The 16,633-nt window shown below is 35.6% G+C and overlaps 1 protein-coding gene across 9 annotated transcripts; it reads left to right on the top strand.

Annotated features, from left to right (window-relative positions):
* Window positions 1-420: 420 nt before the first annotated feature.
* On the top strand, window positions 421-15,976 carry LOC119578041. Of its 9 annotated transcripts, XM_037925758.1 has the most exons (4): window positions 12,894-12,909; window positions 13,516-13,625; window positions 14,935-15,405; window positions 15,609-15,976. In XM_037925758.1, exons 3-4 carry the CDS (start codon window positions 15,019-15,021, stop codon window positions 15,828-15,830), a joined length of 609 nt encoding a protein of 202 aa, XP_037781686.1. In that variant the 5' UTR covers window positions 12,894-12,909; window positions 13,516-13,625; window positions 14,935-15,018; the 3' UTR covers window positions 15,831-15,976. The 9 variants fall into 9 exon arrangements, with proteins under 9 accessions (XP_037781690.1, XP_037781691.1, XP_037781685.1 ...); XM_037925762.1 differs by lacking the exons at window positions 12,894-12,909; window positions 13,516-13,625 and adding an exon at window positions 421-481; XM_037925763.1 differs by lacking the exons at window positions 12,894-12,909; window positions 13,516-13,625 and adding an exon at window positions 661-693.
* Window positions 15,977-16,633: the final 657 nt, after the last annotated feature.

A 16,633-nucleotide genomic window follows, 5' to 3' on the forward strand; every position in this document is an offset into this window, starting at 1 on the left:
ACATTTTATCCTAGAACTTACAAGTAAAATCTTTGGAAAATTTATCGTGCATGTCAACCAAGAGTACAGTAAATTAAGTGTATGGAGTGGTTACCTTGACAAAAACTAAGACCCTTTTCATCTATGGCAAAAGGTGTGCAAATCGAAAATAAGGGAGATATAGGACAGATAAGAGTGAAGATCGCCCCTTCCTTTTCTAAGTCCCTTCCATGTTTACTTCGCGAGAATCAAAACAAATGTGACGCGGAACTCATTACCAAGTAGTCCTTGTATTGCTTCGCGCTCGTGAGAACGAATATTTTGTCATTATCAGCGTCCGTTTTCTCGAATTCATATATGTAATGCGTTCTTTTCCTTTAATTGTTCTTAATTTACGTTTTGGTAAGTATTTATGCTATTCTGTACATTAACCGTGTGCGCCTGCGCCTTTTGCCACCGGGAGATTTGACAACCAGCAGCGCCAATACGTCGTGAAACGCCGGTGAGCAATGTTTTATTTCGAGTGCTGCGGCTACTCCGGGTCATTTTTAAAGCCCTTTTGTGGATATACTGGACAAATAGACATTCGTTTCTATCACAGCCTGATATTTGAACCCATCCAGTGCCGCAAATGCTGATAAAAGTGATTAGAAACAGAGCAAATGTGACCATAGCCGGAAGCAAAGAAACGTTCGGTGTTTCGCGATATAAAAGGTATGTGGTTTTACCCTGGGGGTCCAGGGGGCCTATCCCCCTGGCTAGGTGTAAATATTACCACGGGGGTCCAGTCAGGCGCATAAATTAACCCTGGGGGTCCAGGGGGCTACGCCCCCTTGCTAGGTGTATATATTACCACGGGGTCCAGGGGGCAGACCCCCCTGGCTAGGCGTATATATTACCACGGGGTCCAGGGGGCAAGAGCCCCCTGGCTAGGGAATATATAGATCGTAGTGTATAAATTCCACAGGATTAAGGTTAGGTTGGTGTATTGGTTAGGACACATTGTACGATTACCACGGGGGATCTAGATTATGTGAAATCCCGTAGATTTTTACCGAACGATGGGTTTGGTTCCCGTAGAGTTTTCGAAAGTTGGCGCGTCGGGGGCGTAGAGTTTGAAGATGGCGGCAACGTCCGTAGACTTTCATTGTCCGATTTTAAGCGTTTTTTGTGCTTGTTTTACACATTCCCTGTTTCGCTTTTCTTCTTATTTCAGCTTGTTTTACCCCACAATTTTCCCTGATCTACTTCATGCCCTCCCCTGCTATCGGGGACTTATCAAATCACATCAAGATTGTCGGCTGGAGAATGCTACTGAAAATATCATCAGGTTCGTTTGTCATCTCACGAAAACAAATCTGATGATATAAATATTGTCTGGGGAAAACCCCGGTTTTTCATTTTTCGATAAATTAACCAAATCTTTGTTCAGGCTTTAACTTCTACATCCAAGTTTTTTACCAAAATCAGAGTCCAGTGTTGATCATCTGCCACATAAATTCGCTGGAAAACTTACAAAAAAAAGCTCAATTCCTATTGCCGCTTACTTAACACCGGTGCCAATACAGACGTCTTTATTACCTTTTTTTTACTCCACAGATATGCAGTCATTCCGCATTTTTTTAGTCATCGCAAAGAAAACATTAGCTGTCAAAATGCAGGCGCAGGACGTGGCAGATCCTGGGGAAAGTTTCAAAAATTCCCTCATGTATGTTTTACGTGTGACTTTACAAGAGAATAGTCACGTGACATGGTGCAAGGTGACAAAGGCACGATAATTCTGCCAGCTGATTATTGCTCTCGCTTTTTGGGGAATTTTGCCTCCTATTTCGGAAATATAGAGTAAAGGGGAATTAGCTTTCTAGGGAAGTTCTGTGTATTTTCAGTGAGAATAAGATTTTTCATGAATGTATTTAATGAAATATCATATAAATATCAAACCGTCCTCCCCCCAATCCCTTGCCCATTGTTTTCGTTGGGGGGCTTAGGAGGCGGAGACTGGGACCCAATGATGGGGAACCTCCCAACCTTGGACTGAGGCCCCTCGACTCAACTAATTTTGCTTTTATTTTTCCCTTTTTTCCCTTTTAAAATTTCCCCCAATTTGGGGTTTTAAACCCCCACAATTTCCCCCTTTTTTTGGAAAATTTTCCCTACTTTCATCCCCCCTCCCCCCTGGCCTAAATCCGGGGGGAACCCCCCTTTTTTTTTTTCGGGGGGGTTTTTTTTCCCCCCACCCAAAATCCAAGAAAATTTTTTTCCGGGGGGGGGGGGGGGGGGGGGGGGGGGGGGGGGGGGGGGGGGGGGGGGGGGGGGGGGGGGGGGGGGGGGGGGGGGGGGGGGGGGGGGGGGGGGGGGGGGGGGGGGGGGGGGGGGGGGGGGGGGGGGGGGGGGGGGGGGGGGGGGGGGGGGGGGGGGGGGGGGGGGGGTTTTTGGAGAAGGGGGCTATTTTGGAAAAATATAAACATTTTGTTTCCTTTCCCCCCAAACGAAAAAACCCCTAAATAAAAATTTTTTGAGACCTTCCCTTTCGTTAATAAAACCCCTTGTTCCCTTAACCCCCTCCACCCAGTGACAAAATTTTTTTCTCTGGCCCCCAAAACCCCCCCAAAACTTCTTAAAGAAACCATTGTATTAGTTCCAATAAAACTAACTCAACCTCCAAATTTACATCCCTTTTTCCCATCCAAGACTCTGAAAATCCACCTCTCCAAGAACCCCCCAAATTTACCCTAACACAGCCCATCCCCCCGAAACCCCCCCCCCCATTACCCTCCACCACCCCTTATCCCTTAAAACCCCTCCTGGATAACTGAATCCCTTTATGTCAAAGTATCCCTTCCCTCAGCCCCCATCCCTTCCCCTCCTAGAGAACCCCAAAATTTCCCACACCCCCTCTAGACCCTCATCCTTTTAAATCTATCCTTCCCCCTCTTCCCCACCCCTCTCTTTAATCAGTAAGATAACTACCTTCATTGGGAAATTGGGCCCCCCCCCACGACCTGCCCTTGTTTTCCTTTTCCCTTTTAACCCTTTTTGATGTTGGACCTTTTTAAAATCCCCAAATACAATCCTCAATTTAAAATTTTTTCCCCCCCTTCCAATGCTTCCTTTATCAAAAAAACCCATGTAACCCCCCTTTCAAACCAGGCCCCTTGCCCCATCCATCCCTCCCTCGTTGAACAAGTATTTTCATCACCTCCCCCCCTTTCCCACCCCATTATTTTTTGGTTTTTAAAACAATTTCCCAAACTTCAACCCCCTTTTTCCCCCTAGTTTTTTTTAACTTTTTTGCACTCCCTCTCTCAAAATGCTCCCCTTCTCTTCATTTAATTTTCCCCTTTGGCAGCCTTGACCATTTTTTTGGACCCTTTTCCCAGTTTCTCCTTTTCCACTTCAACGTCCCACCCCAAACCCCCAGCTCTTTTGAAGACCGACGGCATCTTTCCTTTCACCTTCGCATTCAAACCCCCATCCCCCTAAACCTCACAAAAAATATCAGATTCCCCAACAACAATTTAAGAGTGAATACAGCTTCCCGAAATCAAACCTATACCTCCAAAGTTTTCCATGGGGAATTCTGATTCCAAAAGCACTTCCTTAAAACTCACTGGAAAGTTACCCCTCAAAAAAAAGGGTCCCCAAAACAAATCCCCACCCTTTAAAGAACTTATTCGTTACCTAATGAAAAAATAGGGCAAATTATGTTTCAAAATTTTTTTTTAAAAAATCCCCTACACCCAATTTTTCCCGCCCCCAAAACATCAAAACCCACCCCCCCATCCTCCCCCTCCCCCATTTTGAAATACCCTATTTTTCGATCCTTCCAAGTCCTAATCCCCTTTTATTCCCATCTGGGGTTTCTCACCTTTTCCCACTTCTCTTCTATTAAACCCCAAAACCCCCCCATTCCTTCACCCCATCCTCTGAGAGCCCCCTATAATGCCCCATTTTTTTTTCCTCTGACCATTGCTCCCCTACAATCGTGCCAAACCCCCCTGAAGGCCCGACGGTATTCATCCCCGTTCCCGGCAACTCCCATTTTCCCCTTATTTTTTCCTATTAAAAATTTAAAACCCATATGGACATCAGAAATTTCCCTTCTTTGCGGAAGCCCTTACCTTCCTTTCCTGAAACCCAATAAATGGGGTACCCTTTCCCTCAAGACTATCGCCCCCGCACAACTACTCTTTTTCAACAATTAAGGAAGGTAACTTCCGCTTAATGTGGTATCTTGAATCTCACAATCTTCTCTCTTTTCCCCCAATTGGGTTTTTTTGCCTGCCAAAAGCACAGCTCCCCCCTTGCCTTTTGAGACATATTTCATCGCATTTGCACCCCATAAAACCCGTACTAGCATTTTTTTTTATCTAAAAAAGCTATGATACAGGCGGTACATATTCTCACAATTGTCCTCTCTGGGGCATATTTTGGAAACTGGGTGTCTTCAAAAATCCTTCCCCCCCAAAGCACTTTCCGGGTCAAAATCCCTTGCCAAAATCATCTTTTTTTCCCCAAATCGAAGGGTCCCAAAAGGGCGGGTGCTCAGTACACTTTTTTCCCTTTTTTGCTGTTAATGTATTGTCTAGTTTTCCACCGGAGCCCGGTCATCACTAATTTATGTTTAACCATCTATGCCTCTGGCCATCCATCCAAATCTCTACCAAATTTCTTAAATCTGCAATCTCATCATTCACCGGGGCCAAAAAAACCCGGGCTTCCCTTTTCTACCTCAAAATTTTTCTCCTTTTTTTTCTCGCTAAAGTGTGGCCCCCTACCCCCCCCCCCCTTTCTTTTTTGGCACTCCCACTCCATCCCCTCTTGATAAAACCCACCTGTGGCTTCGTTACCTAGGCCCCTTTCGCTCCTCCCCATTTGAGAGCCTGTACCTGATCAGGCATACCATTCATCTCGACGTCTTGCCCTTTCTCTCCCCGTGCTATTTCGTTCCCACCATTTTCCCTCACAAACTCTATCCCACACCCCTACTTCTTCCCTTTAGCTTCATCTCCACATTACTACTCCTTTTCCACCGCAGGGATCCCTCCTCTCCCTTTCCCCCTTTTCCCCCCCATCCCCAAACCCTCTCCCTTCTCTGTCCTTTCCCGCCCCCAGGGCTTATACCTACCCCCAATTTGCTTTTCTTTTTCCCCGCCCCACAAAATCAAATACCCCTCCAAAATGTCCTTCTCCACACTTCCTTCCCCCTTTTCTCCACTCATTCCTCTAGTTTTAAATATATATGAGGGCTCCAAATCCCCCCGGGTGCTGGTTTTTGCAGTATCTTCCAACTCGTACTTTCAAATACTCCTCCTGAATCCAGTGTCCTTACTAAAAACTGTATCACTCCTTTTTGCTCTAAAACACATATACTCACTCTCCTCTTCCTTTTTTTACATTTTTACTGACCCCCGAAATCTTAACTCTCAAAAAGTCAATACCACCCCCAACCCCCTTGTTGGTAAAATTTGGTTGTTCTCCCTGTCCCAACGCCTAAAACAATAAATTTTCCCGGGGGCCCAGCCTGTTGGAACCCCCGGCAATGAACAGGCAATACACTAGCAGCCACCCTCTAGTCCACATCATACCAACCCACGCTTCTCACGTTCCCAGCCCGTTTATTACCCACATTTTTAAACCTTCTGTATAATCGATGGAAAATTTTTTTGGTCAGCCTCCGCACTAATAAATTCTTCGTAAACTATCAATCCCTCCTGGTCAGCTCCTTTCATCGGAACAACGTTGGGGGGACCGCTCTCGCCCCATACGCATTGCCACACCCGCTAAAACTCCACTGATGTCCAATCTGATTTTAATCCCAACACCCTTTTTCGTCCCACTTTTTAAACAACCCGACCTCGCTTTCCCCCCCCTATCCTCCCCTTTCCCCACCTCCCAAACCCATCACATCCTTACGAATCCCCCTTTTTTCTTCAACCTATTCTCTTTCCTCAAAAGCAACAATTTCCTTTATCTAATTAAATCCTTCCAACCCACCCTAACCCTTTTTACTCACCAAATTTCCTTTTGCCCAGCTTAGACAACTAATCCTAAACCAAACCCCCCTTCCCAACTTTAACTATATGCTACATGACCCTTAGATGTTTTTGCACTTTTTCCCCTTTTTTTAAACCCTTAACCATTACCATCAACCAGTCACACACACAACGTGTGTGTGTGTGGTGTGTGTGGGTTTTGGTGTGGTGTTGTGTGTGTGTGTTTGGGTGTGTTTTTGTTTTTTTGTGGGTTTGTGTTGTGTTTTTGTGTGTGTTTGTGTGTGTGTGTTTTTGTGTGGTTTGTGTGTGTGTGTGTGGGTGTGTGTGTGGGTGTGTTGTGGTGGGGTTTTTTATACATAATATCCCCAAAACACACACAACCCACCACACACCCCAAACCACACACACACAATATTTAAAATATAAAATTTTTATATTATATATATATATATATTATTAATTATATCTTATGTATTTATTTTTTTGTGTTGTTTTTTTTGTTTTTAAATTTAAACACGCCCACTCAACCCCAAAAAATTATATTAATAAAAATAAAATGCTATGTTATTAAATTTTATATACCACAAACACACACACACACACAACACCACCAACACAACCCCAAAAAACACACACACACACAAAATAAAAAATTATATAAAAATATATATAATATATATATTACCCTTATTTATTATTACTATATCTAAAATACATATTTTTATTATATATATAATATATTATATATATTAAATAAAGAAAGTATACATAATTAAAAGTATTTTTTATGTTTAAAAATAACAACACACACAACAAACAAAACAAAGAAAATAAATAATAATTATTATTATATATATATATATATATATATAAAATTATTTATTATATTTATTATATAAAATTATATTTTATTTTATACATAATTTATATTATATATATATATATATATTATATATATTATAAATAATAATTTTTTGTTTTTGTTTTTTTTGTTTTTTTTGGTTTATAATAGAAAAGATATAAATTTTTTGGTTTTTCTTCCCCAAGAAACATATATTATTATATATTATATTTTATATATATTATATATATCTATATATTATATATATATAATAATAAAATATTAAAATTTTTAATATAATATATATATATTAAAAAAAAAAAAGGGGGGGGGGGGGGGGGGGGGGGGGGGAAGATAATAAATAATTTTTTTTGTTACATATTAAAATTTTTATATAGTATAATATATATATATTTTATATTAATATATTTTATAAAAAAAAAAAGAGAAGAAGAGAAGAAAAGAAAAAAAGAAGAAAAAAAAACAAACAAAAAACACCAAAAAAAAAAAAAAAAAATATTATATATATATATTATATATAAAATTTTATATTATATTTTTATATCAACAAAAACAAAGGGGAAAAAACAATGAACAAAACACACACCCCCCACACAAATATATATATATATTATATAAATATTAAAATATATATATACATATTAATATATATGTACTTTTAAAAAAACACACACCTCCCCCACACACCACACCAAAAAAAAAAAAAAAAAGAACCCACGCCCGCAAAAAAAAACCCACACACAACACACAACACACACACACACCACCACACACACAAAAAAAAAAAAAAAAAAAACAAACAAAAAAAAAAAAAAAAAACAAAAACACACACCCCCCCCAAACAAACACAACAAAATAAATATTATTATATATAATATTATATAAAAAAAAATAAATTTTAATTTTTATTATTTTTATAAATTTCATCACATGCTATGTATATATGAAGTTTATAGAACCAAAACCCCCCAAAAAAAAAACAACACCAACACCAACAAAACCAAAAAAAATTATAATTTTTACATAATTAAGGTATTTTATTGTTTTATTTTTGTATATAATTATTTATTATTACTATATTTATCTATATATTTTTGTCATAAATATGTTATATATTTTTTATTATATATATATATAAAATTTTAAAATTATTATATTTTAAAAATAAGAAGATTTTTATTGATAAAAAATATTTATTTTTTTTCATATAATATATATATATATTAAAATATTATTATTTTATTTTATATATATATTTAAAAATAAAATTTTTTGTGTTTTTTTTTTTTTGTTTGTTTTTTTTGTTGTGTTGTGTGTGTGTGTGTGTGTGTTTGTGTGTGTGTGTGTGTTTTGTATGTATATAGATAATAGATAGATAATATACATAAAAATCTATATACATGTATGTATAATATTAAAAAACTTTATTACACACCGCACAACCACACCAAACACACAAACACAAAAACACACACACACACACACACACACACACACCCAAAACACAAAACCCACACGCATCATATATATATATATAATAATTATATATATATATTTGTGTGGTGTGTGTGTGTGTGGTGGTGTGTGTGTGTGTGTGTGTGTGTGTGTGTGTGTTTATATTATATTTACATATATATATTTTATTAATTTATTTTATATATATATATATATATAAATATTTATATATATTTTTATAATGTATTATTATATATATATATATATATATATATATTATATATATGTTTAAAGTTTTTTATGTATAAAAATATGTGGGGTTGCATAACATATAATGTCTTTATTTATCAAACGCAAATTTTAAAATTTCTGTTTTTATTTAAGTTCCTTTGTATTGCCCCTTACATTTTTATACTAAATTTTTTTTTTATCCTTTTTATTTTAACTTCACCACTTTTGTAATTTTTAAAAATTTTTAACACTAAATATAGCCCGGTAGTAATTCAATCAGTAAAGCAAAACAGTAAAATAGTTATTTCTAGAAAAAAAAAAGGGTTAAAAACCCAAATTTTAGCATTGTGTAGGTCAACCCTAAATTTTAGCTGGGGTAGTATATTGTAAAACCCTTCACATACCGATTCTGCTATACGTCAAGCAAATGGTTTTTGTTGATGTTATTGAAAATGATCATACAATTTCTTATCGTGTAAAGAAAAAGTCATGCCCCAAAACGCCCACGTGGAGACTGCTGGTTTTGTTCAAGCGGGACGACCCTTTGACCCGATGGGTTTTTCGTCGCCCGCAGCGTCGAAGCACCGCCCGCAGGATTTGATATAAATTTCGTTTTTTGGGGCTGCAAGAAAACCTACAATTTAGCACATAAAAAATCGGTCTACTCTAAAATTCACGTCTAAACAAACAAAAAAAAAACAAAATCGAATACTGTAGAGAGCACTAAAGAGTGGGTTCTATTTTGTTGTTAAAGACGCGAAACACATTCATTGCTTCTTAAGCTTTACTTCTTAAAAATTTATAGGACAGCCGAAATTTGGAAAAACGGTACTAAATAAGTAAATACGAGACAGTAACAAGCTAAAGTTTCTTTTTAAATTAAAGTGCCCGCTATGAAATTTTTTGGCTGTTTCCTTACTTTGCTACCAAATTACTCTAGCTTAAGCAAAAGGCATGTTTTATGTGTATTTTTAATAAATAACCATTGATCGAGACAAAAGGTTTTTGTAATTTGGCATTCCCCTGATGATGGGGGATCACAGCATTATGATTTTTTTTTACATATTTTTTTTTGGGTGGGGAAAAAAAAAAAGATAATTTAAATTTTGGGATTTTTATCGCTGAACGGAAAATTTTCCCTTGTACCTTTCCGATGTTCATTACTGAAATGTAAATTGATATTCTGTCTTTATAATGGGTTTGGAATTTACATCTAACTGTTTTTAAAGTTAAATATGCGATCCCCTTTTATTCGTGGGCCCTTAAAATATGTAAACAAACATTATGCAACGGTACTACAAAATACATCTTCATTATTACACAAAAACCCAATTTTTGAAAAAGGTTTGGGAAACAAACTCACAGTCAAAGATAGGAATCCCAAAATAGTACTTTTTCTTGCAGAAATTTTTACAGTGTTGTAAACACTGTCCTCATTTTAACTAATGCTAATACAAATAACTCAATAAACTGCCGAAGGACGATGTACAGGAAACCTTCCTTTCAAGACTCCTTTCTCACCTCTGTTAAAGGTATCACCATTATTTTTTTGAAACTGAGAAAGTTCGTGAAAACATGATGGGTTTTATTTTATGTCCCCTTTATATTTTTTAAATTTGGTTTTTTCTATTTTTGTAACCTGTAAGAATGCTAGAATGCCTGGGTTAACTTGGGTTTGTCAGTTTTTTTACATTCTCAATTTCAAATTTTTTTGTAAATTCTGCATTGGATAATTATATAGTCTTTTATTGATAGGGAAATGCAGGAAAAAAATCCATCAGCATCTGCCTTTCTGGTCATCACTCTAACCACTTATTGATTAAACATTTGATCAATTATGTTAAAAAAAGCAAAATTTTTGGGTTTAGATTAAAATTTGTGGTAAGTCTCCCATCTCTGTAACATGAAAATTCAGTCAATTCCAAAAAAATGGGTGTGCATTACCAGATTAAACGTGAAATAAAACCAAAATTCTGTGTTCACACTTCAAAAAAGACCAAAAAATCCTCCCCATTTTTTGCGAGGGACATTAAGGTAACAAGCTCCTTTGTCAGACCCATAATGGAAGGGTTTTATGGGTTTCTGATTGTAAATATGCCCAGCTCACTTGATTTATTGTTTAACTGCAGATTGCTGCTTTGTAGTTCTTTTTGGGGATTACATTACTTGATATAAATTTCCATTTTTGTCCTATTTTGGAAAATTAAACAATTATTTTTGAGTATTTTTGCTTAAAAGCATGGTTCCTCCTCCTCCCCTCCTCCTCCTTCCCCCTCCCCTCCTCCTCCTCCTCCTCCTCCTCCTCCTCCTCCTCCTCCTCCTCCCCCTCCCCTCCCCTCCTCCTCCTCCTCCTCCTCCTCTTTCCTCTTCCTCTTTGCTTGGAGAATTAAAACTGATTTGTTTCCTTATAGTTTTGGGTATCACATAAAATTATGTTCCATCAAAAAAATTATTTAAAGCAAACCTTCAAAAAGTAGAACTTAAATATTGATTGATTAAAGGGGAATACTTGGGTAAAGACGCTTTCATTATATATATATTGTATATATATATATATATTATAATATATATATAATATATATATTTTATATATATATAAAATATATATAATAATAGGGGAATTATATATAATAATATTATTAATTTTATATTTTATTAAAATTTATAATATATTATATATATATTATATATATATATATTAAAATATATAAAATTATATATATATCGTATAATATTTATATATATATATATTATATATTATATTATAATTATATATATAATAAAATATATAATAATAATAATATACCAGGTAGGTCTTGAATCATCCAAACTTGAGAGAAAACAAGGAAAACGTTCCTCTCATAACATATTTATTTTTGTCAGCCTTAAACTGATTAATTTAATGGTAGGGAAAAGCTTGGGTCCCTTTTTTAATGTTTTATTTTATAGATTTTATTTCCCCAATGAAAAATTTTTACTTTAATCAGTTAAAAAGTTCAAAAGTTTAAATTAATAATATATCTTTTATAGAGTTTGGGGCATATTGTAAAAAAAAAAGTAGTGTATTTAATCTATTTCTGGATAGATCTTTTTGCAGTCAGATATATCCAAGCAAATCTTTCAATTTTCTTTGAAAATTCTTAAAAAGCGTATTTCCCACATGAAACAGATTTGGGAGCCATGATTTTAAAGAATGAAATTAGAATGATAGAAAAATTAATTTTTTTGTATTTATAAAAGGCACTTTACAGTTTAAAAATGTTAAATTTATGCCTCCTGCTACTTAGAACTCACCTTCTTTAAATGTAGGATGTTTCCCCCGAAATAATCATAATTATTGATGTACATTATTTTAAAATGTTTTTAAACTCTCTTTTGCTTTTTTGGGGGGAAGGGAGTCGATGCAGCAAAGATTAAAAATAGAAACTGAGCTTTTTATTGAAAAAATTTAGCGACATGTTGTTGAGGTATATATGTCATACATTCTATACGTGTAAAGAAACGTCATGCAGAAACGCTCGTGTGAGAGTGTTTGTCAAGCGGACGACCCTTTGACCCGATGGGTTTTCGTGCGCCCGACAGCGTCGAAGCACCGCCCGCAGGATTTGATATAATTGCAAGTGTTTGGCGCTGCAGAGAAATCCTACAATTTAGCACATAAAAAATCGGTCATTACTCTAACATTACACTGTCTAAACAAACAAAAACAAAAACAAAAATCTGAATACTGTAGAGAGCACTAGAAGAGTGCGTTGCTATATTTGTTGTTAAAGACGCGAATCACTATTCATTGCTTCTTAAGCATTTACTTCTTAAAATTCATAGGACAGCCGAATATTTGGAAAATCGGTACTAAATAATAGTAAATACGAGACAGTAACAAGCTAAAGTTTTCTTTTCAAGTATAAAGTGCCTGCTAGTGAAATTTTTTGGCTGTTTCCTTACTGTTGAACTACCAAATACTACTCTACGCATTAAGCAAATGGCCATGTTGATGTGTATTTGAATAAATAACCATTGATCGAGACAAACTGTTCTTTGTAATTTGGCATTCCGATGATGATGGAGATCAGCAGCATTATGATTTTCTTTGACATATTTTTGTGGATGGTGAAAAAAAAAACGATAATTATTAATTTGGTATTCATATCGCTGGAACGGAATATTCCGTTTGTACCTATTCCGATGTTCATTACTGAAATGTGAAATTGATATCTACTGTCTTTATAATGGTTAGGAATTGACATCTAACTGGTTTTAATGTTAAATATGCGATCCCTTTATATTCGTGGTCCCTGTAGAACTATGTAAACAAACATTATGCAATCGGTACTACAATAGTACATCTTCATTAGTTACACAATAACCGAATTTTAGGAATGGAAGGTTTGGTGAAGCAAGCTCACAGTCAAAGATAGGAATCCCAAAATAGTACTTTACTTGCAGAATTGTTACAGTGTTGTAATCACTGTCCTCATTTTAACTAATGCATAATAGCAACATATCTCAAATAAACTGCCGAAGGTACGATGTGACAGCGAAGCCTTCCTTTCAAGACTTCCTTTCTCACCTACAGTGTTAATGGTATCACCATTATTGTTTTGAATCTGAGAAAAGTTGCGTGAATCATGAATGGTTCTATTTTATGTCCCCTTTATATTTGAGATTGGTTTAACATATTTTTGTAACCTGTACGAATGCTGAGAATGCCCTGGGTTAACTTGAGTTGTCAGTTTTATTTACATTCTCAATTTCAAATTATTTTGTAAATTACTGCATTGGAGTAATTATATAGTCTGTCATTGATAAGGAAATAGCAGGAAAAAAATCCATCAGCAATCTGCCTATTCTGGTCATCAGCTCTAACCACTTATCTGATTAAACATTGTGATCAATTATGTGTAAATAAAGCATATTTTGGATTTAGATTAAAATTATTGTGTGGTACGTCTCCCATCTCTGTAACATGAATATTCAGTCATATTCCAAAAGGAATGGGTGTGCATTATCCAGATTAAGACTGTGAAAGTAATACCCAAACTTCTGTGCTTCACACTTCAACAAAGACCAACAATCCTCCACATTTTGCGAGGGACATTAAGGTAACAAGCTCCATATTGTCAGACCACATATGATGGAGGTTTCAATGGGTTCTGATATGTAAAATATGCCACAGCATCACTTGATTTATTGTTTAACTGCAGATTGCTGCTTTGTATGTTCTTTTTGGGTATTACATTACTTGATGATAATTGCCATGTTGTCCTATTTTGGAAAATTATCAATTATTATTGTATGTATGTTTGCTTAAAAGCATGGTTCCTCCTCCTCCTCCTCCTCCTCCTCCTCCTCCTCCTCCTCCTCCTCCTCCTCCTCCTCCTCCTCCTCCTCCTCCTCCTCCTCCTCCTCCTCCTCCTCCTCCTCCTCCTCCTCCTCCTCCTCCTCTTCCTCTTCCTCTTTGCAGTTGAGAGAATTAAGCTGATTTGTTATCCAGTTATAGTTTGGGTATCACATAATTAATGATGTCACATCAAAATATATATTACAGCAATATCCTTCAAAAAGATAAGAACTTAAATATGTGATTGAATTAAAGGGTAATACTTGGATAAAGACAGCTTTCATATATATATATATATGTATATATATATATATATATATATATATATATATATATATATATATATATATATATCTATATATATATCTGTATATATATATATATTTATATATATATATATATTATATATATATATATATATATATATATATATATATATATATATACATATATATACCAGGGTAGGTCTTGAATCATCCAAGCTTGAGAGAAAGCAGAGAGAAAACTGTTCTCTCTCATAACATATTTATGTTTGTCAGCCTTAAGTCTGTATTAATATTAATGGTATGGGAATAGCTTGGGTCTTTTTGAATGTTTCATTTTTATAGGATTTTATTTCCTCAGATGAAAAGTTTATACTTTAATCAGTTAAAAAGTTCAAATGTTCAATTAATAATATATGCTTGTTATAGAGTTAGGAGGCATATTGTGAAAAAAAATAGTAGTGTATTTAATCTATTTCTGGATAGATACTTTATGCAGTCAGATATATCCAAGCAAATCTTGCAATTTTGCTTTGAACATTCTTAAAATGCAGTATTCCTACATGAAAACAGATTGGTAGCCATGATTTTAATGAAATGATAATTAGAATGGCATATGAAATCTGAATTTTGTGTATTTATAAAAGGACACTTTACAGTATGATAAATGTTAATTTATGCACTCTCTGCTACTTAGAAGCTCACCATTCTTTAAATATGTAGTGATGTATTCCCAGAAGATAATCATAATTATTGATGTACATTATTTTAAATATGATTTTTAATCATACTCATTTTGCTTTTCAGGGAGGAAGGCAGTCGAGTGCAGCAAAGATATGAAACATAGAATAACTGAGCTTTATTATGTGAAAATTCAAGGTGGATCTTGAAATGACACTCTGCTTAAGATGTTGGACACCAATGAGAACTGCTGTTGTGTGCTCAGGTATGCTGAACCAAAGATGTATGATAAACAATAAAAGACAATTATTGAATCCTTATTTTCTTCTGAGAAGATTAATAAGTGAAGAAAAAAAGAGAAAAATCTTAGAAGAAAGAAAGAAAATGAGGGAAGAATTTCAGTTGAAGGAAGCACAGTGGGAAAGTGCGGTGGACAGAAGCCTGTTGTTAGATAAAGATGTGACGATTTATGAGGAGCATAAAGCTGCAGTTGCTCGAGGCCATTTTACATATGACGACCCTCTCACGGGATATAGAGTCATGACAAGACTACGTCATTTCTTAAGAGGCTCATGCTGTGGTAATGCCTGTAGACATGTAAGTATTTGTATATATTTACGAGAAGGAACGGGTTTATGTATATTCTTTGCAAAAGCTGTTTATGTTTATTTGTCATTTGTTACAAGCAAGTGGGCTGACCTGTAATATCTCTTGTACACCTTGATGAAAATATATTTCTTGTATTATTGGATAAGGTATATAATATGACTATTTGTAATTGAAAAATTATGTCCTTACAGTGCATTTATGATCACGAAAATGTAGCAGACATTGACAAAGCACGACGAATCTACAACTCTGCATTTTGGGTGGATATAAGTGAAAGGCCTGATTTGTTGAAGAGGAACAAGAGTTATGCAAAATCTTCTCTGAACATGACAGACCGCAGGAAGGAGTTTGGTCGAGGAAGAGAAGATGAACTATTAGAAGAATATTGTGATCCATTATTATTTAAACATTGATCTTTTTAACAATTATGAAGGGCAAGAATATAGTAACTATAGATTCATGTAGTAGAAAAATCATAAAATGGATACATAATTTTTTTAGATTAAAAGGAAGCAAGCCTTGTTACTTGATTCTATTTAGCAATGAAGTACTGTACTTGCCTCTCTTATTTTTATAAAAGAAAGATACATTTCTTAAAATGTTACTTGAACGCCCGTCCATACATCATGGGACAGCTTAACCCTACTTGAGAACACCGGTCCGCGGGCCCTTGGCAATTTTCGATGAGTCCTTCCCAGGGCATCCAAGGTGACCGGATCTGCACGGATTTCTTGGTGCCAGTTGGCTACGGGTGACTGCAATAAATGGGGGGGAGCCGAAATAGTAGGGCCCCGATAGTAAGAGAAAGAAAGGAAACAGAGAAGAGGGGGTTTTAACTCCCATAGCGGTATTATAAAAATAGCGGTTTAATGTGTTTAAATTTCCCTTTTTTCAGTGATTATTTCACCGAAAGAAGAAATGAGAGGGGTCCAGTAGCGATCGCATGGACTGGCTTGAACTAACAACTCTCTTGATAGATATGAGGTAGTAAGGGCGACACGACATTAGGGATTTACTGAACCCGTTGTACACAGGGAAATAAAAAACTTGACAATAATCCTGGTCCGCATGACCAAATTGGCAAAGAGATACATCTTCCCGGCATAAGGTAACCAACCCAATGGAATTTCTCTTTGATGCATGTGCGTAGGGTCGTGTTATGGTCGGGGACGCTAGATGAATGCGGGAAGGGAGATACCTCACAAAAAGAAACAAA

The sequence above is a fragment of the Penaeus monodon genome, chromosome 10 (assembly GCF_015228065.2).
Source record: "Penaeus monodon isolate SGIC_2016 chromosome 10, NSTDA_Pmon_1, whole genome shotgun sequence".
NCBI classification, from domain to species: domain Eukaryota; kingdom Metazoa; phylum Arthropoda; class Malacostraca; order Decapoda; family Penaeidae; genus Penaeus; species Penaeus monodon.